The sequence below is a fragment of the Microcaecilia unicolor genome, chromosome 3 (genome assembly GCF_901765095.1).
Source record: "Microcaecilia unicolor chromosome 3, aMicUni1.1, whole genome shotgun sequence".
In the NCBI taxonomy this organism is placed as follows: domain Eukaryota; kingdom Metazoa; phylum Chordata; class Amphibia; order Gymnophiona; family Siphonopidae; genus Microcaecilia; species Microcaecilia unicolor.
In genome coordinates this window covers 411,190,385-411,218,011 of record NC_044033.1, presented here as the reverse complement: position 1 = coordinate 411,218,011, position 27,627 = coordinate 411,190,385, and the positions used below count along the sequence as shown (strand labels likewise).

General features: G+C 40.7%; 1 protein-coding gene across 3 annotated transcripts in view; it reads right to left on the bottom strand.

The window, feature by feature from the left end:
- ITSN2 (intersectin 2) overlaps positions 1-27,627 on the bottom strand; it is a 353,877-nt gene that overhangs the window by 285,212 nt on the left and 41,038 nt on the right. For 2 of the 3 annotated variants that reach the window (XM_030198794.1, XM_030198796.1), the window contains exons 3-7: positions 15,843-15,935; positions 10,765-10,828; positions 3,031-3,194; positions 2,400-2,600; positions 2,065-2,161 (exon numbers count right to left, since the gene is read on the bottom strand). In XM_030198794.1, the coding sequence (XP_030054654.1) occupies positions 2,065-2,161; positions 2,400-2,600; positions 3,031-3,194; positions 10,765-10,828; positions 15,843-15,935 (619 nt within the window). The remainder of the gene's footprint in view (positions 1-2,064; positions 2,162-2,399; positions 2,601-3,030; positions 3,195-10,764; positions 10,829-15,842; positions 15,936-27,627) is intronic. The other variant, XM_030198795.1, reaches the window with a different exon arrangement.

Sequence of the window (27,627 nt, the reverse complement as noted above, 5' to 3'; positions counted from 1 at the left end):
TTGATTGTAACCATCTCATCTCTGATCTGGCAATAGCCATTCAGTGCATTGTAAGCCACTTTGAGCCTGCAAAACTGTAGGGAAAAACGTGGGGTATAAATGTGCAAAATAAATAAATAAATAAAATCTGCTGTGTGTAGAGAGCGCTGGTGAAGAAGTAGGAGACTTGTAACTTCATTGACTGGGTGCTGCATGCCTAGAAAGAGAACAGGAGCGCTTGCGCATTCTCTTAGCTGGTAAAGGTCTAGACTGTTTTTTTACCCCGCTGGAGTGCTGCTAATTGGCTCTGAGCTAGCAGTGAGCTTTGGTGCCAAGTGAGCAGACTGAGTCATGGGAAGAATTAATTCTCTGTGCTGCTTGGAAACATATTTGGATAACAACATTTCCTAGACTTAAAGTTGGAAATTCCACAGATTGCATTTAAAAAGTATTAAATGAAAATTTTAAAGGCATCTGAGAAGCGGATTACTTCGGTTTGAAAGGCATATCTGCTGCTTTTTAGGAAGAAAGAAGGAATGGAGAAATGGTATCCACCTGCTCAGCAACTTTTTGACTCTTTAGACCTGACTAGGCTTCCATGCAAAGTGCTCCAGTTCTGGCAATGCTTATTGTTAAGTCTGGTGCTGGACTTGAACATGTCAGAAAAAAAAAAAGGCAAAACAAAACATGGAACCTAGGGTCCTGTTTACTAAGCCACATTATAGGCGCATTAACATTTTTAACGCACGTTAACTGTGTATGCACCTACAATATCCATATAGGCGCCTACATGTTTAGCACACGCGCTAATTGTAGGATCGTTAAAAACGCTAATGTGCCTTAGTAAACAGGGCCCCTAGTATCACTGCAACAGGCATCTGTCAATGAACTGAAGCATCTACTCAGTGCTGGCTCTCTATGGCTACAAATTCAAGCACCTAGAGCCCATCTTGGCTCAAATGGGAGGAATAAAACCTCTCGAATTCTGAGCCTGTTCTCTGCCCAAAGAGCTGAAGTCAAGGGCTCTGCAGCCACAGCCTCACCACAAATAATCACCGCAGCTTCACAGTTCTCACATCAATCTTTCAAATGCCAACTTCACAGTTAGTCTTCCACCAAGGATGGAGAGGAGTGTTCTCTTCCAGGCTCAAACTGCTACTATGGGTGGCATCTTAGAGAGTTTTGGCCTTGTCCAAAACATTTATAAGAAGCTTTGTGATGATTAACGATAGACATTTTTTGCTTGATCCATGGTAAAACTTGTAGCCACTGGTTTATATCTCTGACATTATGTGAAAAAACTGGTAAAGCAAAAATCAAATGAGAATTCTTCAAAAGAATCAAAAGGTCAGAAAAAAGTTTTTGCAGGCCAGTTCAGGAGGGGACAAAGAAGAAATAAATTTACCTGACAGGCCAAAAAAACGAAACAAGAATTCGGAATATTTTTTAGTACAAGGGCAAAAGAAAAAAAAGAACCCCCAAACTGAATTAAACTACAGCAGGCAGCTTTAAAGAACAAATGTCCAATGAATTTGGAAGAAACTGGGGGTGACCTAGTGCCATGAGCAAAAAATTCTTTTAGGCCTTTCTAGAAAGCTTTGGAAAATCTATTTTTATGAAACTTACATATATGACTAAGTTAGTCTGTCTGATTTCAGAGAAACAAATACTGTCCCTAGTACTCAAATTATGAGCAAGGGCCACGCTTTCAGATAAACTCAATCTGTATCTGACTAGCATTCTAGGGAGAATAACTGCTTTCTTAACTCTCAAATGTCAGATACTTTGAAAATCTTTATTTTTTGGTTGGGGGGGAGGGAAGTTCAGTTCAAATGAAACCAAGGCTGGGAACCAGCACCATAAGGCCTTCATTCACAATTACTTGGGCATTTCCCCCCCCATTTTATATCCCTACCCCAGCCCTGGCCCAGTCATGACAGTCTTAAGACACGGACCATACACCAAGACTCCTTCCAAAAGCTTGCAATCAACCCAGGTCCTTCCCATGGCAGTACACAGCAATGTCACTTTCCAACCAGAACCTCAAGAATTTTAAAACTTCAATATTGTTGACCAGTTACTTACCTGCTGGAACCTAAATCAATCAATGACTGTGCCTTCTGCATAGTGGTGCCAACATATCCTCCAGGAAGGATATTAAAAGAAGCAGAATGAGGCAGTGCTGAAACAAAAATTTAACACAAGTAAGTGCAAACTTCACGTACAGATATACTTATATATAGTCTCATCTGACTTAAAGAGATGTAGTTACTGACATTAATACAACTGTTTTTGAAAGTGGAACTAAAATATTCACATTTATGTATACAAATCACCTGAAATCACACTAGCTTCTTATCTAATGATAAGACTAGTTACTTTACTTTCACTGTTAAAGCATGGAGTCTTTATGTACTTACTTGAAGACAAAGGCACAGATAAAGGCTGGAGGAGACTGGATGTTCCATTTTGCAATGATGATGAGCTAGCAGAAGGCACCAGAGGACCAGACATAATCAAGGGAGGAAAGGAGGTCACTGAAGTCACAGAGTTGGTAGGTGCTAAGGGAAATACTGTAGGCATGGGTGGTGGGATTGACAAATTTGGCATACTTCCCATTCCTAATTGGGATATAAAAATACACTTTCTTTTATATTGAGTCATTTTAAAGTTTTACTGAAATTTTAAAATGCACAAACATGCAGAAAAATATTTAGAAAAACATTAGAAACCATATGCAAAATATCCTCAAATCTAACTTCATTTACAATTTCACAAAGTGATCTTTAAAGATGAGCACACTTTCCCAATCATGCAAGCTGTTTGTATACAAAATATATTTTGCAAGCCTACATCAGCAATCTTACCTGAACACATCAAACAAAGCAATATATTATATATACATATATACACACACACACATTTTTTTTTAAATTTCCCCAGCCCAGGCAGCAGTATTGGTTAGTTTTATAATTGGTAATATGTTCTGTATTCATATCAAAGTGCTATGCAAGCTCCTATTACAACTTTTTCAAAACTTGTTATAAGTACCGTAGCGAGCAGAAGATAAGGGAGAGAGAACCGGGGTTTGCTTCATCACAGGAGGGAGAACCAAAGGAAGGAGCTGGCCCTGGAGCTTTAATTTTATCAATTTCATGGCTATGGAAAATTCCAGCTGATCCATCTTCCCATCCTTGTTCAAATCTGAAAGAGCCCTTGGAGGGAAAAGAAAAAAAAGGTTTTCATTTATTTTGTATTGAGGAGGAGGAGGAATAAGAGTTATAAAGTATCCGGTAAAATGTTTGTTTGTTTTTTTTAATGTACTTCAGCTAGATCGCTTGTCTCCTTCAGAATCTGGTGAAATGGATTCTTCAATATCTATATCATTACCTTAAACAGAAATTCTTTATATTTTTTAGCAAGGGTACTTACATATAGCAGGTGTTTTCCAAGGACAGCAGGTATATAGTCTCGCATGCAGGGTCATCCACAGAGCCCTGTGCAGATACTGTGATAGTGCACTGCCACTTTAAAACTTTGAGGCAGTGCCCCCACCGCACATCTATGGATACCTTCCTGCCTAACACTCTTGCGCGGGACCAGCAGTATAATACTAAAGCTATGAAGACAACTCCTATGGGAGGCGGGAGGGGTGTGAGAATATATGCCTGCTGTCCTCAGAGAACACTTACTAACAGCCGAGGTGAAGGAAGCTATTAGAGCTAAAAGAAAATCCTTCAGAAAATGGAAGAAGGAATTGACTGAAAATAATAAGAAACAGCATAAGGAATGTCAAGTCAAATGCAAAGCGCAGATAAGGAAGGCTAAGAGGGAATTAAAAAAAAAAAGATTGCATTGGAGGCCAAAACACACAGTAACAATTTTTTTAGGTATATTAAAAGCAGGAAGCCGGCAAAAGAATCAGTTGGACCGCTAGATGACCGAGTAAAAGGGGCGATCAGGGAAGACAAAGTCGTAGCGAACAGATTAAATGAATTCTTTGCTTCGGTCTTCATCGAGGAAGATTTGGATGAGATACCAGTGCCAGAAATGGTATTCGAAGCTGACGAGTCGGAGAAACTTAATGAATTCTCTGTAAACCTGGAGAATGAAATGGAACAGTTCTACAAACAGAAGAGTAGCAAATCTCCTGGATCGGATGGTATTCATCCCAGAGTACTGATAGAACTGAAAAATGAACTTGTGGAGCTTTTGTTAGTAATATGTAATTTATCCTTAAAATCAAGCATGGTACCGGAAGATTGGAGGGTGGCCAATGTAACGCCGATTTTTTAAAAAAGGTTACAGAGGAGATCTTATTAAGAATCAATAATAAGATCATCTCTAATTTTTTTTTTTTACTGTAATTGAATCAATTACAATCACTTGTTTCATACTCGGTGGGTTCTGTTTCCGAAACAATTACAACTGTAGATCAGTTATGGGCTTCCTTTAAACCTATTACTCCAAAAGATCTTCAACCATCATTGCCAAAAGTATCATATCATATCATTGTGTTTTAGATATTTGTCCATCTTTTTTGTTTACAGATCCATCTAGTACTGTTGGTTTGTGACCTTCTTTAGTGGTCTTTTACAAAGGCGCAGTATCGCTTAGTGCACGCTTATTTTTAGTGTGTGCTAAAAACTCTAGCGCGGTTTTGTAAAAGGCCCACTTTAATTCCTTATTGACATCTGGGAAGCTTCCGGTTGAGATGGGTTCAATTGCCCTTACTCCTATACCAAAAGCTAAGAATTTGGATTTGTCACTTACTTCTAGTTTTAGACCAATAGTGGGAATTCCACTGCTTACTAAGCTATTGGAGACATTGGTCAATTATCAGTTGGCTAATTATATTGATAGATTTTCATGTTATCATATATCCCAATTTGGTCTCAGATTCCAAGATCCCAACATGGTACTGAATCTCTCTTATTGATTACAACCACTATTGTGAAAGAAGTAGAGGAACACATGCGGTAATCAGGCATCATCGAATGCTGCCCAGTTACCACCGGGTTAGCCAAGGAGCCCTTATCACCACCTCAATGGGTGGTGGCAAGGGCTCCTTGCCACATGGCCATGCAGTATAAGTTCTCTCACATGGTCATGTATGCTGGGGGCTTTTTTTTACCCGCTGTGGTAAAAAGGGCCCTGGCGCACAAGAAAAATGGCCCCCATCACAGGGCCCTTTTTCCCACAGCATCTTTTCAAGCAGTTGCCATCTGGAATAATTTACCGGGTACAATTCAAAATTGTATGCATTTATGAAAGATGCCAAAAACTTTTATTTAATAATTATGATGGTTAAAATTTTGTTTTTATATTTATTTTATTATTAAGTAAATTCCTCATTTTTTGACTGAGTTTCTTTTTATATAAATCTGCCTGGAACTTCCTGTTGCGATAAAGCAGTATATAAAACATGAATTAGATTACATTAGATCATTAACACTTTGTGGGTCAGTATTCAAACAGCAGTATATACTGTGTGCGGAGATGAACATATACACTTCTTTTTGTAAGTAATATATAGGGACCTTATATGTATAGCTTTATACATCTAAATCCACTATACATATGTGACCATCTCTGGGAAAACATGACTAAAGTTGCGGAGTGGTCCCAAAGGACTGTAGAAGAGCAGATGTGGTCCCTCTCCAAAAAAGTGGAAGTAAGGAAGAGGATGGGAACTATCGGCTGGTAAGTATGACTTCTGTGGTAAGTAAATTAATGGAAGCAATTTTAAAACAGAAACTAGTAAAGTTTTTGGAAAGTTTATGCAATCCAATGGATTACAGGACCCGAGGAACCATGGTTTCACTAGAGGCAGGTCCTATCAAACAAATCTGATTAATTTCTTTGACTGGATGACCAGAGATTTGGATTGAGGAAAAGCATTAGAGTGGTTTATTTAGATTTTAGCAAAGCCTTTGATACAGTTCCATATAGACAACTAATAAATAAACAGAGCACCCTTGGTATGGGCCCTAAAGTGACTGACTGGATTAGGAAATGATTGAGTGTAAGGAGACGGTGGGTAGTAGTAAATGGAGCTTATTCTGAGGAAAAGGATGTTACCAGAGGCGTGCCACAAGGTTAACATTTTTGTAAACCATATTGCTGAAGGGCTGTCTGGTAAGGTTTGCCTCTTTATGGATGATATTAAAATCTGCAATAGGGCAGACATCCCTGATGGTGTGGATACTATGAGGAAGGACTTAGTGAAGCAAAAATATGGTCTGGAATTTGGCAGCTTAAAGACTAAAAAATGCAGGGGCATGCATTTGGACTGAAAAACCCCCCCCGAGAGAGTGATACAGTTTAAGGGGTGAAGAACTTTTGTGCACGAAAAAAGAGCGGGACTTGGGTATGATCGTATGTGATATCTTAATATGGCCAAACAGGTATAAAAAGCGACCGCAAAAGCTAGAAGGATGCTTGGGTGCATAGGGAGAGGAATGGCCAGTAGGAAAAAGGAGATGATGATGCCCCTGTATAAGACTTTGGTGTGATATCATTGAGAAATATTGTGTGCAGTTCTGGAGACTGCACATTCAAAAAGATATAAATAGGATGGAGTCGGTCCAGAGGGCGGTTACTAAAATGGTCAGTGGTCTTCGATATAAAGCATATGGGGACAGACTTAAAGATCTCAATATGTATTCTTTGGAAGAAAGGTGGGAGAAGGGAGATATGATAGAGACACTTAAATACTTGTGCGGCATAAATGCACAAGAGATGAGTCTCTTGCAAATGAAAGGAAACTCTGGAACAAGGGGGCATATGATGAAGGTGAAAGGGGATAGACTCAGAAGTAACCTGAGGAAATAATTCTTCATGAAAAGAGTGATGAATTTATGCAACAGCCTCCCGGTGGAAGTGGTGCAGACAAAAATAGTACCTGAATTCAACAGAGCTTGAGATAAGTACATAGGATCTCTAAGGGAAAGTAGATTGCAGATGGCATGGATGGGCAGACTAGATAGAAAAATGTAGGCAAATAAAGCCCATATGCCCTATGTTTCCATGGATCCAAAATGTTAAGCATGGCTGATATTCATTTCATGAGTCCAAAATCAAAATTGAGATAATGGAGTTCCATGTTTAGTCCGTTATCTAATTTACGATTTTCTAACCTCCTGTGTAATAAAAATCAACTCAAAGCGGTTTTATTAAGTAGTTTTGGAGAGGCTGTTTCTGGTGACTTTAGTCATGTTTTCCCAGAGGTGGTCACATATAGCTCTATATAAGTATATATACAGCATAAATGGAAGGCAGGGCATGGGCATTCTAGGGGTGTGGCCACAAATATGTACAGATTATACATACTAGGTGGATATTATTGTATATCATTTATTTATTTGCTATATTGCCTCTTTTATGCCCGAGTTGAGGTGGTTAACATACAATTTAAAAGCAATCAATTAAAAACACAGAAAGGAACACAAAGTTAAAGAAAAGACATCTATACATACTCCCCAAGATATAGATAGGATCATGCACACTAAATATAGACAAACCTCAGAAACTGTCACCAACTGCCTCAAACTCAAACATCTCTAACGCAGAATTAGCAGTAGTCCAATGTCAGCTGAAATAAATAGGTCTTCAAAGCAAACCGAAATAAAGTTAAGGAGGTGTCAAAGTCTGAAATATTGTGGTAAAGCCCTTCAAAGAGCTAGGGCTAACCCCCCCACCCCCACTTGATCTTGTAGATTCCCACTTTGCCTTAAAGGGGGTGAGGGATAACTAATCTATTATCAAAGAACGTAGTGTGCGTTGTGGAGTGTAAGGAATGATCAGATTTGCTAAACAATCAAGCTTTATGTTGTAAGAAATTGTGTGTGTTAAAGTCAGAATTTTTTTAATTTTAATTCTAGACTCTACTGGTAACCAGTGCAGTTGTTTTAGTAGCAGTGAGCTAATGAACGCATAGAATAAAGAAAATTAGCATCCAGATAAATTCAGCCTCTCTCTTATATATATATATATATATATATATATATATATATAGATAGATATAGATATAGATATAGATATATATATATATATATAGAGAGAGAGAGAGAGAGAGAGAGAGATTATGGAGGGAATTCAATAAACGGTACAGAAAGTTAGGCACAAAAAAAAAAAAAATTTCAGCACTAAGCACTATTTTATAAAGAGTGTGCACCTTGTATATAATAGGGTTTAACATGGATCCCGCGCCTAACTTTTGGGACCTGGAATTACACCTGCTGAAACCCGGTGTAAATGTCGGAGCCCATATTAAGTGCCAATAGGCACTATTCTGTAATTCCGTGTGCAACGTTTTGGAACACTCCCAACATGGCCGTAGCCATGCCCCCTTTTGAGATACACGCCATGTGAGACAGGTGTCATGCCTTATAGAATAGTGCACATTCAAGATGCATGCACAAATTTTTATGAGTGCCAATTAACATCAGTAATTGGTTGTTAGCACCCAATAAATGATGGTTCAAAGCTCATTATCCAATTTATTTGAGCAAGTGTAATGTGATGAATGTGGGAAAGAGGAACCTGAATTATAGTTACATAATGCAAGGTTCCACGCTAGGAGTCACAGACCAAGAAAGGGATCTAGGTGTCATCGTTGACGATATGTTGAAACCTTCTACTCAGTGTGCTGCAGCGGCTAAGAAAGCAAATAGAATGTTAGGTATTATTAGGAAAGGAATGGAAAACAAAAATGAGGACGTTATAATGCCTTTGTATCGCTCATGGTGTGACCGCACCTCAAATATTGTGTTCAATTCTGGTCGCTGCATCACAAAAAAGATATAGTGGAATTAGAAAAGGTGCAGAGAAAGGCAACGAAAATGATAAAGGGGATGGGACGACTTCCCTATAAGGACAGGCTAAAGTGGCTAGGGCTCCTCAGCTTGGAGAAAAGACGACTGAGGGGAGATATGATAGAGGTCTATAAAATAATGTGTGGAGTGTAACGGGTAGATGTGAATCGTTTGTTTACTCTTTCCAAAAATACTAGGACTAGGGGGCATTTGATGAAGCTACGAAGTAGCTTATTTAAAACGAATCGGAGAAAATGTTTCTTCACTCAATGTGTAATTAAACTCTGGAATTTGTTGCCAGAGAATAAGGTAAAGGCGGTTAGCTTAACGGGGTTTTAAAAAAGGTTTGGCCGGCTTCCTAGAGAAAAAGTCCATAGACCATTATTAAAATGGACTTGCGGAAACTCCACTACTTATTTCTGGGATAAGCAGCATAAAATGTTTTGTACTTTTTGGGATCTTGCAAGGTATTTGTGAATTGGATTGGCCACTGTTGGGAACAGGATGCTGGGCTTGATGGACCTTTGGTCTGTCCCAGTATGGCAATACTTATGTACTTATGAGTACGCAACTTTGAGGGTCATATATAGACTCCGGGGGTTTATGTTTGACTAATATGTAGGAAAACTAGACTTGTAGGTATAGCACCAATATTTGCGGGCTTATACATATAGAACACCTTTATTCAGATATTCTATATATACATGTATACTGTAAATATTTATACATATACTGGTCAATACTCACAATGATTTAACAGACCGGAAACAGCCGCTAACCGGTTAAATTGTTTGTTAGGGGCCATCTGCTAATTTTCAGTGGAACTTAAGAAGTTATCACTGCTGAAAATTAGCAGTTAGTACCTAAGTGAAAACCAGCTATTTGGGAGGCGTTCCAGGGACACAGTCAGCACTTCACTGGTCAAGAGCAGATATTCAGCGCTAAACTGGCCAGGGTAACCAAATAAATGGGACCACATAAATCACAGACCTATCTTTATGCGGCAACCCATGGCCAGTTAAGTCCTGAATATCGACTTAATCGGCTACGTATTAGCTGTGCCGCATAAACCGGATATTCATTGTCAAAGCCTAGACATGGCCCAGTATTGAATATCCGGGAAGAACGCCAGTGGCGGTCAGCAAAACACTCAATGCCGCCAGCTGAATATTTACCCCATAATTTATACCTATGTATTCAGCAGCAGACGACGACTGAGGATCTCATCTTATATTCATTTCACACCCCTCATATTTAAGAATTTCTCCTTAGTTATTTTTCAAACGGTTATACTATATTTGCACTTTACTGTGGGCAAGACATTTTTGTGTGGACAATCAGCATACGGAATTCACCTAGATTGTAAAAGCCTTATATACAAGAAGTGTTATAATCCCACCTTGAGAATTACAAATACAAAATAAACAAAATTTATAGCCAAGATAGTACATAAGACCAAGTTTCATCCTGTTAATTAAATACAAAACAGAGTACTGGCAGTTTTCTTCTGTTCCTTTTCAGCTTCCAGCTCAATCAGAAATAGAACTGGAATCTAATGCCATAAGCCTTTATCTGCATTTGTAATATAATATAATCTGGAGATTTTTTTTCCTTTATTTTATAACCCCTCTCAACTCACTTAGCAAATGTTCTGAGATAGGAGCCGTGCAGCAGCTCTGTTTCTGGAACCCTTCTATCATGGGCCCATCTGACCACTAGGCATGATCATAGCAATTCTGACCCTAGGCTGGGAAATAGAGGCCTGACCTGCGAGGCAAACCCAAGTCCTCCTTACAGCAGCACTTGACACTCAGCTACCAGGCTGGCTCTCAACGCAGCATTTTAATCAATCTGTCTTACTCTTGAAAACATTTTAAAATACAGGTATTAAAAAGAATTTTAAAAAACAGAATAAAATAAAATAGAACTAGTACAGGAAATTCTGGACTGTCTGAAAAAAGTACTTTACCATATCTCAGCCAGGACTGGGGCTGGCAGACCTGACTGTAAAAAGAAGGTGCGAGCCTGATCTCCTGAAAAGAAAAACACAGATAGAAGGAATTAATTCCACTGCTTATAAAATCAGATTATCCTTTCATTAAGAAAGAAATTCTTATTACTGCAAACTTGATATAATGCTAATCATTAAATATTACACAGTTTACAGCATCAAAATACAACAAAGTTAGAACCCCAAAAAGACAACAGAATAGGCCTCCAACCAGTGGTGTGCTGGTAAATTTTTAACAACAGGCTCTCTCCCCCGTCCACCTCTGCGCCCCCCCCCCCCAAAATTGCAGAGCTGGCTATAGCCGGGGGGGGGGGGGGGGGGCAATGCATTACTCTCTCCAGGAAAAAAAATTAAATGATCCCAGGTTCCAATCTAATTCATGTTTAATATGGGATAAAATGCCATAAATAAGTAAATAAATATAAACTTTTAACGTTCAGCACCTGATTCTGAGAGTGGACATATTCCAATCACTATAATGAAAATAAAATTATTTTTTTCTACCTTTGGTTGTCTGGTGACTTTGTTTCTCTGACCATGCTGGCCCAGTATCTGATTCTGCTGCTCTCTATCTTTTCCCTTGACTCTGTTTCCAGGGCTTCCTTTCCATTTATTTCTTTTCTTTCCTCCTTTCTTCTTCATTTCTGGTCCTCCGCAGACTTGACTGTACAGTGGATCCAGCTTATGCCTATTTTCTCCATCCATGTGCAGTTTCTCTCCTCGCTTCCTTTTCCCTCATCTAATCTCCTTCCTCTATCTTCCCTCCATGTCCAGCATTTCTTCTCTCTCCCTTCCCTCCCCTCCATCCATGTCCAGAATTTCACTTGCCCTCCTCTCCATCCATGTCCTGAAACTCTCCTCTCTCCCCTGCCCCCCTCTACCCATCCATACCCAGCAATTCTCTTCGCTCCCCTGCCCCCCTCTACCCATCCATGCCCAGCATTTATCTTCTCTCCCTTGCCCCCCTCTACCCATCCATGCCAAGCAATTCTCTCCCCTGCCCCCTCTACCCATCCATGCCCAGCAATTCTCTCCCCTGCCCCCCTCTACCCATCCATGCCCAGCAATTCTCTCCCCTGTCCCCCCTCTACCCATCCATACCCAGCGATTCTCCTCCCTCCCCTGCCCTCCCTCCCGCTCCCATCCATGTCCAGCGATTCTCCATCGCCCCATCCTCCCCTCCTGCTCCCATCCATCTTTTTCTATTACCTCTAAAAATAGGAACTTCCACCTGGTTCCAATACTCTGCTATTCTTCCCTTGCTAAGCCTCATCATCACAGCACTCTGAATTGGGGTGTCAACTTCTAATAAATCCTTCAAGGCCCTATGTTTTATATAATGCCTAACTTGCCAGTATAGAAATTTGTCCCTTGTTCTCCTCATGTTCCTCCACCAGCTCCTCCCACTCCAGAATATTCCCTTGGCAAATAAACTGTCCAGCACCTTCAACTGCGCTTGCTCCCAGTCCCCATAAATTGGGTCCATCCTCTCAGAACTAAGCTCCTTTGTAAATTAAATAGAATGGTCCTGAAATTGGTTGTCTAGTCAAATCACATTTCCCTTATTTTCTTCCACATCTCAACCAATATCTGGCTAAAAGAATTAACTATTTTGACTCCCTTACCTTATGACTCCATTATCCAAGGGTTACCACTACATTTTTTTTTAACATGGTCCCCAGCTAGGAGCTAAGTTTCTAGCTCACCACTAGTGTTAAAATAGATAAGTATTATATTTGTCCTTAAGTCACAGGGATAAAGAGTCTTCGTTCACATTTCACTTTGAGTCGAGATTTTTTGGGGGGGTGGGGTGGAACTGAAATGTGAAAACACAGGTACAGTTCTGAAGACATTTTTGGCTGTCTCTGTCATCTCAAACATGAATGGATGAAAGTTTTACAAAATTGTTTTCACGCAAATAAGCTAAACTGTAGCATGTCCATTGATGCCCTTGTATTATTTGAACTGTTTTTTCTTTGTGAGAGAGGAAAGGAGGCAGGTGAACATGAGGGACTATTCTATCCCTTATTATATAGCAATGTAAAGGTGGGATCCATGAGGTCTTTAAAGCTCATGTTTATTATCAGTTCTTATGATCGTCTAATACAAAGTATAACCTGTACTGAATCTAGTTTTCCCCAGGATTAGTGCAATTATTAGAGAGGTGTGGTAGCCGTGTTAGTCCACTCTTAAAGGTTATCAATAGAAATCAAACAAAATAAAACATGGAAAAAGAAAATAAGATGATACCTTTTTTATTGGACATAACTTAATACATTTCTTGATTAGCTTTCGAAGGTTGCAAAGAAGGGCAACCTTCGAAAGCTAATCAAGAAATGTATTAAGTTATGTCCAATAAAAAAGGTATCATCTTATTTTCTTTTTCCATGTTTTATTTTGTTTGATTTCTATTGATATGCAATTATTAGAACACTATGCCCTTTAGGACATCGTGTTGACTCAATCTAGGCTACCAGGTCAAACCCAAGAACAGGAAGCCTGAACAGGCTAGACAAAGAACACTTGTGTAACCTAGCCAACATGGAAAATTGGGACATAACATATGACAATTTTCAGAAAAAAAAAAGCAAGGAAAACACCTTACTAATTTAGGAACAGAAACTATGCACACAAATTACAAACATGCTACAGAAAAGGAAGCACTCCAGGAAAGTATTGTTTATTGCTTATAACAGATGTTTTCCATGGCTAGCAGGACTGATTAAGTGCACAAGAAGGTGGCATCACTCGACTGAACTGAGAGATAATGAGACGTATTTTCAAAGCACTTAGACTTACAAAGTTAAGTGGAGGGGCATTTTTGATATGACGTCTAATATATGTATTTACCATATATACTCAAATATAAACCAAGATAACATTTTTCCCCTAAAAAAATAAAAGGGGGAGAGAATGTTTACCAGAATATAAACCCCTGATTTATATTTGAGTTGTCTACTCCTTCTCCCCTCCCCCAATGTTGTGTCTATAATTCCTCTTTTCCCTTCCCCCTCCCCCCCCCCCGAACAGAGAGAACCCCCTCCCAATACACCCATAGGCCCACCCTCCCCCTCCCCTTCTGCCTGGTGGTCTACTAGAGAGTCGGGGCAAGAGCTATTCTCACATGCCAATAGCAAATTAAATCTCAAAATGGAGGATGTGACTTCCAGCAGCAATCTCATCTCGTGAAACCATTTTCAAAGAGGAAGACAGCATAGACAGGCATGCATGAAAACAGTTCCTACCCTGACACTCCACTAGACCACCAGGCAAAATGGTAGGCCTGGGGGGGGGGGGGGGGGGGCAGACCTACAGGTGTGTTGAGAGTGGGGTTCTCTCTGTTCAGGAGGAGGGGGAGATGGCAGCGAGAGCGGTGAAGGAGGGATAGCACAGGGAAAAGAGGGAAATAGTACCTGTCACAACGGGGGATGGGGGAAAGTGGAGGAATGCCAGCAGACCAGAGTATAAACAGAGAATTCAATTTTGTCCCTTTTTATGGGCCAAAAAATCTCAATTTATACTCAAGTATATACGGTAAGTGTCCTCCGAAAGTTGGATGAAAAATCAGGTGCTCAGTGTATGATACACACATTAAGGAACTGCTCTAGAAGTAACTGAAAAATTGCACTCTGCTCCCATATACAGACCAGGTATTATGGCCAAAAAGATCAGGCTTATTTTCGAAAGAGAAGGGCGCCCATCTTTCGACCCAAATCGGCATAATCGAAAGCCGATTTTGGGCATCCTCAACTGCTTTCCCTCGCGGGGACGACCAAAGTTCAAGGGGGCGTGTCAGAAGCGTAGCGAAGGCGAGACTGGGGTGTGCCTAACACATGGGCGGTCTCGACCGATAATGGAAAAAATAATAGTGAACCTGACGAGCACTTGGGCGACTTTACTTGGTCCATTTTTTGTTACAACCAAGCCTCAAAAAGGTGCCCGAACTGACCAGATGACCACCGGAGGGAATCGGGGATGACCTCCCCTTACTCCCCCAGTGGTCACCAACCCCCTCCCACCCTAAAAAAATAATTTAAATATTTTTTGCCAGCCTCAAATGTCATACCCAGCTCCATGACAGCAGTATGCATGTCCCTGGAGCAGTTTTAGTGGGTGCAGTGCACTTCAGGCAGGCAGACCCAGGCCCATATCCCCCCCCCCCCCCCACCTGTTACACTTGTGGTGGTAAATGTGAGCCCTTGAAAACCCACCAGAAACCCACTGTACCCACATGTAGGTGCCCCCATTCACCCCTTAGGGCTATGGTAGTGGTGTACAGTGGTGGGGAGTGGGTTTTCGGGTGGTTTGGGGGGGCTCAACACACAAGGTAAGGGAGCTATGCACCTGGGAGCAATTTATGAAGTCTGCTGCAGTGCCCCCTAGGGTGCCCGGTTGGTGTCCTGGCATGTGAGGGGGACCAGTGCACTACGAATGCTGGCTCCTCCCACGACCAAATGGCTTGGATTTGGTCGTTTCTGAGATGGGTGTCCTTGGTTTCCATTATCGCCGAAAATTGGGGACAACCATCTCTAAGGATGACCATTTCTAAGGTCGACCTAAATTTCACGATTTGGGCGTCCCCGACTGTATTATCGAAAGGAAAGATTGACGCCCATCTTGTTTCGATAATACAGGTTTCCCGTCCCTTCGCCAGGACATCCTGCAAGGACCTCCTCAGGAAAACTTAGGTGCCCTCCACGTGTCAAAAATTTTTTTGACTATTATTAAACATACTGTATTTGAAAAACGAGAACAGAGGTATTTTGCAACAAATTTATTGTGAGGAAAATAGGTTTAACAGCCATTCAGTTGCCAATATTTCAGTTACAGTATTTACTTACTAGATTTTTCAAATTTGAAAAATTAAATCAGCATTACTAGTCAAGATAAGAACTCTTCAAGGAGTTGTAGGACCAAGTGCTCATGCATAGAATGTTATCCTGTCCAAGGTTCAAGGGAGGCAAGACAAATTATACCAAGTTCTCAAATATGTATCAAAAGACATTCAAAACGCAAATAACAGAAAACAAACTCACCTGTAACATACCCTCCTACAGGCTTCAGGCTGTCAAACTGCTTGTCATGTTTACTCCGCTCCTCTGTGGTAATGGCCCACATGTTTGGGCCACCTAGAAAAAAAAATTGTCATTGTATAATAAAAAGTTATTACATATTTGTATATTTCACTAACAGAAAATTGTTAAACAAAACCAAATATAAATATTCATAATCTTCACCCATAAAGCTCAGGAAATTAATACTGGAACTCAATTTTTCTTTTTCAAATGAGGTTAATAGTTATAAGCATAGACTGGTCAAAAATAAGGCTAGCAATTAAGAATAGTAACATAGTAGATGATGGCAGAAAAAGACCTGCACGGTCCATCTAGTCTGCCCACATACTTATTACTGACCATTGTTCTTCTGACTGATATTTTTTTTTAAGTCCTGTAGAATAAGTTACTCTAAGTTTGTTCCCTTTTCCCCAAACGTCATGTAGAGAAAAACTCACAGATAGGTTACTTTCTGGTCCATAGCTTTCTCCATGCTCCTAGGAGCAAAACACATCACTTCCTCATAATACATAAACACAACAGTTAACACAGGCAGACATGAAAACCCAACATTACTGCTAAGCCACAGAACCATGAACAGTCGGACTGGGTGATTAAATTGTACCACAGACATCTTGAATGGTTTTACTACTGTGAAAATGGAATAAAGTGTGTTGGTCCACCACAAAGCAATCAGACTGCTGAATTACTGACTGACCTTGTCTACACTCTTAAAACTTCTTACTGCTCAGCAAAAACTGTACAGGATATCACACAATAGTGAGATTTACGTCACCTTGTTATTTGACTGCATGAAAACATCTCATAAATCAGACTCTGCCTAAATAATGAAGTTCTCTAAATAAAAGATGAATTTGAGCAGTGCTTATCAATCCTTAGGTGGCTGTGATTGCAGCCAAATAAAATTGTGATATACTCCTAGAAATGCAGAACGATGCATCTATGGAGAGCCCACCCAAGTTGAGACCCCCAAAATGAAGGTTTGGGGGTCCCGATCCACAGTTTGAGAAGTTTTGAACTAAGGGTTATGGATCTGAAAGGGTCAAGCCCTGCCTAGGTAGGAGAATGGGAAGAGTCACTGGGGGCCACGGTCTTTTCAATACTTAGCCCAACATGGCATCAGCAACTAGAGAGCTGGGGGGGGGGGGGGGGGGGGATGACAAGCTGATTTGTTTGGCCTCTCCCATGATAAAGGTATTCTGCTACCCCTGAAACCCCATACTCAAGGTCTAACTGATTAAATATTCACCTGAATATGCACCAGATTTATTTAAATAAAATGGATCATTTTGTAGTTAATTTTCACACTTTGGTTATCCAGATCATTTGATGGCCCCAGTGAACTGGAGTTTATAATGTCCTCTGCAGGAAGCAGGAATGTTTAATTCTGGGGGAATTCTGTGAATGTAGTGGAGTAAAGCTTTGGATTTGAGAGCATCTAAATCTTATCATTGGTAAACATGTTAATGTGACAAAAAATAAGATGATCAATCTTTAGCATCATAGGGACGTCCATTTCATTTTTCAGTCTTTGAAAGTTACCTTACAAGGCTTCCTTGATAAATCTGGTAATGGGGAAATGGTAGGCCAAGTCAGAGGCTGAGCAAAAGCTAGTGAACCTTTAGGGACTGATCTGACAAATACACAACTGGACTGATATTTTATCATTGAATCAATGAACACTACAGCAGAGATGATTGGTATTGGTAATTGATAGAATTGATGCTTAAAATTCTGGTTTTTCGTGATGACACTGCATATCTGTTACTTTTGGCGTTTTTTTTTTAAATATATAGATACCATCTTGGCCCGATGTGCTTACTTTTTTAATGATACGTTAGCAATAGTCTCCTTTGAAGTCACATGTAAGTTTGAAATGTAGATGTTTTATCTGAAAATAAAGCTACGATCAATTCTTTTCACTTCTCTGTTGGTCCCTTTTTTTCAGCTGTTTGCGATCCGAACAAAAAAGACAGCAAACTCTGGGTGCAGGCAGATAAAGACTGCTGAAATGCCATGTTGACATTTTAACACCTTTTTCCCTTTTTGTGTGTGGGTGTCGAGTGATGCAAAGGATGTTCTCGGCAGCTGCTTCAGGATTTGGGCTAAGTACTTTTATGATCTGATATTTTGTATATTGCAATATAATGATGAAGCTATATTGAAGGGTGTTTTATAACCTTTATTGGGTGAAAAGTTCTCAGAATTACACAAAAAAAAAAAGTAAATGACTGAATATGTAATGTCAAGGTTGGGTCTTGTAATGAGATGTCCCATAAGAAACTCTGTACCCTTTAAAAAGTCTTCATATTTTTCTGATACTCTTCTGTGATAGACAAGTGGAGATACTAACATGAAGAAGATATTCTCAGAGGACAGCAGGCCATATATTCTCACATGTGGGTAATGCGTCCTGCGTTGCCCGGTCCAGAGCTTGAAACGTTTTGTACAACTTTAAGAGCACATGCCACGCTCCCATCGTGCATGTGTGAGTGCCTTCCCATCTGCTGTGAGAGAGCAGGAAAAGCATAAGAACATAAACCATACTGGGTCAGACCAATGGTCCATCTAGCCTAGTATCCAGCTTCCAACACTGGCCAATCCAGGTGACAAGTACCTGGCAGAAACCCAAGTAGTAGCAACAGTCAATGCTACCAATCCCGGGGCAAGCAAAGGTTTCCTCCATGTCCATCTCAATAACAGACTGTGGACATTCTCTCAAGGAAATTGTCCAAACCTTTTTTTTAACCCATATGCTAATCACTGTTACCACGTCCTCTGGCAGCGAGTTCCAGAGCTTAACTATTCTTTCAGTGAAAAAATATTTCCTATTTGTTTTAAAAGTATTCTCATGTAATTTCATTGAGTGTCCCCTGGACTTTGTACTTTTTGAAAGAGTGAGAAAAATCAATTCACTTCTACCCATTCTACACCACACAGGATTTTATAGACCTCAATCATATGCCCACTCAGCCGTCTCTTTTCCAAGCTGAAGAGCCCTAACTCCTTTCCTCAACTGGGAGAAATTCCATCCCCTTTATCATTTTGGTAGCTCTTCTTTGAACCTTTTCTAATTTCGCTATATCTTTTTTCAGATACGGCGACCAGAATTGAACGCAATACTCAAGGTGAGGTCGCACCATGGAGCGATGAGGCATTATAATATTCTTGGTCTTATTTTGCAACCTTCTCCTAATAATTTGTAGCATCCAGCTTGCTTTTTTGGCCGTCGTTGCATACTAGGCAGAAGATTTCAGCGTATTCTCTACAATGACACTTAGATCTTTTTCTTGAATGCTAATTATTAAGGTGGACCCTACCATCAGGTAACTATGATTCAGATTATTCTTCCCAATGTGCATCACATTGCATTTGTCCACATTAAATTTCATCTGCCCACATTAAATTTCATCTGCCATTTGGATGCCCAGACTTCCAGTTTCATAAGGTCTTTCTGTAATTTTCACAATCCGCATGTGTTTTCACAACTTTGAATAATTTTGTCATCTGCAAATTTAATCACCTCACTCGTCATTCTGTTTTTCCAGATTATTTATAAATATGTTAAATAGCACCAGTCCCAGTACAGATCCCCGTGGCATTCCACTATTCACCCTCCTCCACTGAGAAAAAAACTCATCGAGGACTGAAAGAAGGAAAGGCTGGGGTGTCGGTGTAGAGACAGGCTGCTGAACTGCTGGGGTCAAAGCAGGTGCCTGGTCCTGGCTGCATAGAGACCCACACATCAGATCTCTTATATGAAGGGGGAGCGGTCCTTCCAGCGCCGATGCTTCTTGGGTACCGGGTAATCCCTCGGTTTCCCAGAGCTCCTGGCACCATGCGTTGAGGGCAATCGATGCCGATCATCAACGCTCCTTGGTGCCTAATAGGATGTTGCCAAATCCTCACCGCCTCAGTTGGGTCCAATGCTGAGCAGTCCCTGGGGGCCTGCACAGCGGCCAATGTGAAGATGCTTGGACAGCCACTCGATACACAGTCACTCCACAGTGTCTAAGGGTCTCACAGCCATGCAGACCAATGCAACTCTTGACACCGATACTGAAGACACCGATAAAGATACCAATGTCGAGGCTTTGGACGTGGCTCCAAACAGTTTCTCTTACTGAGCCTCTCTAGCCAACTGGGTCCTTTTCTTCATATGAAGACAAAACATAGGTTAGAAGGGATATGGTCAGGCCCTAAACACTGAAAAACACCAAGAATGGGTGTCCTTGCCAGAGATGGTCCTGTTGCACTGGCTACAGCACTTGAAGCCACTGGGAACTTTCAATGACATGGAAGGAAAAAGAGACGTGGCCAAATCAAAGGACTCAATGGTGCCGAAAAAAGAGGCAAAGCACCAGAAAAAAAGATAGGGAAGCCCGACTAGAGCTCAGGTTTAAGTGCGGCCTACCGAGTGCGGTAAAAACAAAGGAAAATTAAAAGAGGGCAAAAAGAAAGGGAACATAAGGAATACCAAAGAAGAACAGGGCACAATAAAAGGAAAAAAAACACAGGAAGTCACCCCAAAAAATATGCTCTTAAAAAATTCTCGAATCGAGTTGTAACAGCAAAAATGATGTCCTCTCCTCACAGCGGAAAAATGAGAACTGCTGGTCCCTCGCTCTCATAAAAGGCAGGAAGGCATTCACACACGTGCGGTGAGAGCACAGCGCTCGCTGTTAAAGTTGTACAAGGCTTTTTCAAGCTCCAGAACAGGCAAAACGGGACACATTACCCACATGTGAGAATTACTAGTCTGCTTGCCCTCGGAGAAATAAATTTTTGTTTAAAAGACACAAGGGAGTCATAACCTTTTCTACCTCTCCCTTTTGTGTACCTGTGAAAATTAATTCACAGCCTGCGAGGAGTCATGGGGACATCCGATTTGTACTTATTTGCTTAACCACCCTTCAGCTCACCAAGTTTATAACATTAAAAAATAATGATGTTAATCCAACTCGAGTAGCACATTCACCTTTTTCATTCTTTTTTAATTCTACAGAATAAGGTATTTTTCAAATGTGTGAAAGCTCCGACTACCCATGTATTTCCACGAATGTGAATATTAAAAATTGGGATATCATTGTACCCATGCTAACATCAATGCTATTCAAATAATTCATAAATGAAAATCCAAACTGAAGAACAGTGTCCTTTATGTTCTGAAAACTACTACTACTACTTAGCATTTCTATAGCGCTACAAGGCATACGCAGCGCTGCACAAACATAGAAGAAAGACAGTCCCTGCTCAAAGAGCTTACAATCTAATAGACAAAAAATAAATAAAGTAAGCAAATCAAATCAATTAATTTGAACGGGAAGGAAGAGAGGAGGGTAGGTGGAGGCGAGTGGTTACAAGTGGTTACGAGTCAAAAGCAACGTTAAAGAGGTGGGCTTTCAGTCTAGATTTAAAGGTGGCCAAGGATGGGGCAAGACGTAGGGGCTCAGGAAGTTTATTCCAGGCGTAGGGTGCAGCGAGACAGAAGGCGCGAAGTCTGGAGTTGGCAGTAGTGGAGAAGGGAACAGATAAGAAGGATTTATGTTCTGAAAACAAGGAGTGTGTGCCTATGGGGAAAGATATATATATAAATATATATATATATATATATATATATATATATATATATACACACACATGTGTGTGTGTGTGTGTGTGTGTGTGTGTGTGTGTGTTATGTGTATGTAAAAAAGGCCCGTTTCTGTATGAAATGAAACTGGTGCTAACAAGGTTATCCCCCCCCTTGCTCTCTCCCTCTGTCCCCTCCAAGTCCCATGGCCCCCTTTCCTCCCCTCCGATTTCCAGGACGTCCTCCCTCCCCTCTCCCACTTTGTCCATAAGTTTCCGCTGGTGGCGCTGCAGGTCCCCGGCCGCCAGAGGTCGCTAGTTTGCAGCTCCTCTCTGCCCCTTGGCCTTCGCTCAGCCGCCATGTTGCTGTGTGTGCGAGAGAGTCAGTGAGCGCCTGTGAGCTGCGGCTGCTGCAGCACTGCACCAAGAACCGGGAGCTGAGTCGTCGCCAGCACTCGCACCAGATCACTGTTGTCTCCCTCTCACAGCAATGCAGAGATTTAAGCTGGCAGTCGCCATGGAGGCAGTGAAAGTCTTCAACAGCGAGGTGCGTAGTGCGGCTTCCCGCTTTCTCCCCTCCCATTCTTCCATAGAGCGATAATTTGCCGGTCACGCGCTTCCCGCGTCTCTCACTGGGATCGTAACCACCTCCTGATGACAGGCAAGCAGGGTTCTAGTGCTGGCCAGTGACATCAACAGGTGGTTACCATCCCAGTGAGACACATTCAAACGTTCAAGGAGCAAATTATTATATTAGATATATATTCCAAATTGAACAGAATTTTTTTTAAAAAAGTGGAGAAAGCATGCATAACATGACTCATGGAGTTCTTTCTAACCCCTCTCCATGTATGTGTTTAACTGCTTTGTATGTGTGTATATGTCTGTGCATGTGTCTGATCAGGATAGGAGGGAAGAAATGCCAAAGTTACTCAGTTGCAGCAGGAAGACCTTTAGGCCAACCTTGATTTTGAACTTGCACACCAAAGCAGTAAAAATTTATAGTCCCCGATTCTGCCTTCTAAAATCCATGTTGTGTGGGGGGGGGGGGGGGGGCTTCATTTCTCATCCACCTATACAGAAACTTTACTTATGCAAAACAAAACTTCCCAACTTGCTTCCTCCCTTCCTGCTAGAGCTGCCTTGCCATTGGCGGGATCCTACTCAGAGCCTCTGCTGCTAGTTAGATTGGAAACCGAAAGGCAGGTTCACTCATACAATAGAGAGGATTACAGAACTGCAGACAGACGTTTTAAACTCAGAAAAAAAAATGTCCAAAACATATTAGCCATCCTTCTACCTTGTTGACATCAATGCAACAAACTGTTGAATCCTGAAAAAAGCCAGATGGTTGGGGATTCTAACCTCATAAGTCCCAAGCACATCTTATAGGGTCTGTCTAAACATTTGAACCAAAAGTATGTGTTCAGTTGTTACTGTTGATTTGACCTTGCCCACAGCAACAGATATTAATTGGCTTAACATATAGCAATAACATATAGCGACCAATAAGAACACTATTTTTCAGCCATTAGTTTTCACATTATAATTAACAAAAACAAAGACTATTAAATACAGATCAGCATGAATACAAATGCAGCCTATAAGGGAAAGGAAATTATTTACAATCCCCATATATATGTTTCTGTGCTGTGCATGTGTCATGTTGGGGGGGTGGGGGGGATGCTGAAGCAGGGAATAGTTTGCAGTTGGGAGTGGTGTTTTGTGGGTGGAGGCATTTTGGGATAGTGCAGCAGTTGAGGTAGTTTTGGGGGTGGGGCAGTTGTGGGCTAGTATTTTCTTTGGTGTGGGCTAGTTTGGGGGTAGCCTGTTAACATGATAGTCTGCCGTTTTAAAGAGCCAAATTAAATTATTCAGGCATTTTGCTCACTCACCTCCCAATTCTTATTTTACTCCAGCAATATTCTAGTGCTAAGCAAAACCAGCCCACACAACCCAAGCTGACCCACCTCACTTACAGGTTTACCAACATTACCATACAATGTGGCAACAGATACCAAGCCACAAAGAGGTCATGTTATCTAGTTCCAGAAACTAGTTTTTTTTGGCCAGTCCAGATTTTGAACTTATATCCCAAAGCACTGCAGCATTTTTACTCCCCGATTCTACCCAGTAAAACTAATGCTGCATATCTCATAATACATCAGGATAGAGGTGCCTGAAATCCAGAACTGGCTTAAAATCTTCCTCTTGAATTCAGTTATCTTGGTAGCTCAGAAACTATAGTCAAAAGTTCTCATTCTTTGTGGGGGGTGGAGTGAGGGGGGGCGGTGACTGTCCAATTCTTGCTGTCAATCAAAATCATTTACCTGCAACCTACAATTAAAGAAAATTGAAAAATCTGGCCAATTTAGTTCCATATGTTAAACATGGGAACCTCACTGCAGAAATTCACATTCAATCTATACAGCTCCAAAAACATGGTCTATGAAACGCAAAGCATATCTTGAACAGCTTACCAACAAACCACACCACCACAGTAAATTTATAAGAGCAGGATCCCTTTTCTGAAGCACTAAGAGATAAAATGTTATTTCACTGCTCTGACAAAACACGACTTTGAAAGATAACCAAAGTCTAACAGATGGGTTTACATTTATAAACCAACAAAATATTCAAAAACAAGTTTTTACAAAAGATATTTTACTGATGTGAAAAAAGCACAAAGTGATCGCAAAGCAGAATGTGCGATATGTTAACAGATGGTGACTCTGAGGATCCCTACCAGTTTTCTTGCATCTAGGCTGGGTTAAGAAACAAATTTGAATCTCTAGCTCTTCAGCTCAGACAACAGATGAAGGGACAAGTTCAGATCTCTCAGATAAACCCCTGGGTATTCAGTCTGCAGCTGGGCTCTACCTCAGAGTTCTCTGTGTTCTTTCCATCAGACTTGGCAAGGATGCTCCTTCCAGTAAGTACAAATTTGTCCGTACCCTAATGGTTAGTGCAGTGGACTGAGAACCAAGGGACATGGGTTCGATTCTCACTGCAGCTCCTTGTGACTCAGGGCCAGTCATTTAACACTCCGTTGCCCAAGTACAAAACAAGTACCTGTAAATTTCTTTTTAACTAATCTTTTTCAGAGACAGGGAAGCAGTAGAACAAGAGGTCATGAGTTGAGGTCACAGGGTGAGAGACTTAGGAGGAAATACTATTTCACAGAAAGGGTGACTGATGCCTGGAATGTCCTCTCTGGGGGGGGGGGGGGGGGGTTATGAAGAAAACAATAGTGATAGAATTCAAGAATGCATGGGATGAACAAAGAGGAACACTATATAAAAAAAAGGAAGTATCCAAATAAAGCAAAACTTAAATGACCTCATAACTGGAATGAACTCTGACGGCAGCATCAGAAGATGGGAAGCAAAACCAATACCAGGTAGATTTCTAAGATCTGGGTCCCGTAAATAGCAAAAAACAGATCAGGATCAAGGCTGGAGTGAGCCTAGACATCAGCTCCAGTAATTGGGAAGTAGGATCAGTGCTGGGCAGATGACTATGGTCTGTGCCTCAAAACTGGCAGAGAGAGACAGAGATATGGAGGCTCATTTTCAAAGCACACAGAATTACAAAGTAACATAGGCCTAGGTAACTCTATGCTTTGAAAATGAGCACCTAACTTATATCAGTGTTTAATCATGAAGAAGTAAAACCTGTGTAGAGTGCCAGATTCTACTCTGGCCATCATACGAAGCTCTCTATCATTACAATATACATCCCCTTCAGACATGATCTGACTGAAATAACCAACAAAATCAACGATAGTCTGAACATCATGGACTCCTGGACAAACTCATTCCAACTGAAACTGAACACTGAAAAAACACATTGCCTCATCCTCTCCTCTCCATATAACAAATACAAACCCACAACCATAAATACTCCAGGACATACCCTCCCTACTTCGGACAGTTTGAAAATACTCTGTGTCACACTAGATCGCAACCTTACCCTAGACAGTCAAGTAAACTCTGTAACAAAGAAAATGTTCTATTCAATGTGGAAGCTCAAACGATTAAAACCTTTTTCCTCAAGAGCAACTTTTCGATACCTAATACAATCAATGGTCCTAAGCCATGCAGATTATTGCAACGGAATCTACGCGGGCTGCAAAGAACAACTCGTAAAAAAAAAACTCCAGACCGCCCAAAATACAGCAACCAGCCTGATATTCAGCAAAACACGCTTCGAAAGTGACAACCCCCCCCTCCGAGAAAAGTTGCATCAGCTCCCAAAGAACGGATCATCTTCAAAATCTGCACCTTAGTCCACAAAATCATATACAGCGTAGTCCCAGAATACATGACAGACCTCATAGACTTACCAATAAGAAACAAAGTCAGATCATCAAGATCCTACCTAAACCTACACTACCCAAATTGCAAAGGACTGAAATACAAAACAACTTATGCAGCCAGCTTCTCTTACATAAGCGCACAACTATGGAATGGGCTCCCAAAAGCTGTGAAAACAATCCACAACCACTTGAACTTCAGGAAATCACTAAAAACCAACCTCTTCAAAAAGGCCTACCCCAACGACCCCACGTAACCCTCTTCACCTACCAACACAGCATGACTATGATCGCACAGGACAACACACAATCTTCATCCATTTCGACTCTCCACTTATACATCATACGATCACTATACAACTTTGTATTTGTTATCCACCGACTGGGCAAACGCCTTTGACGGTACTATGTAAGCCACACTGAGCCTGCAAATAGGTGGGAAAATGTGCGGTACAAATGCAATAAATAAAATAAATAAATAAAATTGTTTGACACACTGGACGGACTGTGCAGGTCTTTATCTGCTGAAATGTATTATGTTACTATTGGATAAGTCCTGGGGGGAATTCTGCATAAAAAAGTAAAATGTTTGGAGCAAATATTTTAAAATTCTGCTAATTTATTCATACCACTGCCCACTGTCTTCGAGTAGTAATTAATTCAAACTTACAAACAGAAACGTTCTTGCTCAAAGATGCAGAATTTTAAATTGGTACAGATTTTGCACAGGAGTACATTAATCTTGAGAAAGTTAAACCGCCAACAGCGATCAAGACCTTTTTGCAAAAAGCAGAGTATCCAAATTTAAGTCTTCAAAGAGAAGGATGTGTTTCCAAAACTTTATTGTACTAAACACAACACCCAATATAATCATATTTCAAAATTTTTTCGTCCAGGTGCATTCCTTTAATAAATACAAATATAAAACATTTAAATATAAGAGTAAAACCTACATATAACATACAGAAGTGTAATTTTAATAAATGTATATGGTCTTCTTCAGATCATATGTCTCTTTGGGAAATGCAATATAAAATACTTTGTATGCCTCCCCAAAGGCAGCTTACATGTTAAAACTGCAACTGACATCTGTGTGCCCGAGGTATAGACACCTGGAAGCCTCTTTGGGACATATGTTTTGGACTTGTGTGTTAAACCTTTTTGGACACATATTTTTTGTTTGCAACATTTGGTCTATAACAATAAAGCCTAATCCAGGAGTTTTATTTGGTTGTGTTCCTAGAACCCGACCCTCAAAAAGAGGAGTGAAGATGTTCTTGAAATGGGCAATATTAATGGCGCTGAAGGCTATTAAGTTGCTTTGATTTCTCCAGAAGTGCCCTCAGAACAGTTATGGTGATCCCAGATAATACTTTTGCTTTCCACTGAGAGATGTAAATCACAGACTTATCTTCTATATGGGGACAGCACTTTCAACAGATACGGGGGCCCTTATTGACTTCAAGGGCTCAAAGCCTAGTGGTTAATGCTGCGGACTTTGATCCTAGGGAACTGGGTTCGATTCCCACTGAAGCTCCTTGTGACTCTAGGCAAGTCACTTAACCCTCCATTGCCCCAGGTACAAATATGTACCTGTATATACTTTGTAAACCGCTTTGAATGTAGTTGCAAAAACCACAGAAAGGCAATATATCAAGTCCCATTTCCCTTTCTCTAAAATCTCTTGCATTTTGGAAGCTTTCTTTTCGTTTATGCCAAAGAGTTGTGACATTGACACAATAGTGGGTGGCGGAGAGGAGGGGTGGGAAGAGTTGGGGGCTAGTGAATGGTCTTATAGTATAAAAGTGAAGTGTCTTTTCTGTTTATATGATGTTTTCACTTGAAGTGGTATGAAACTGT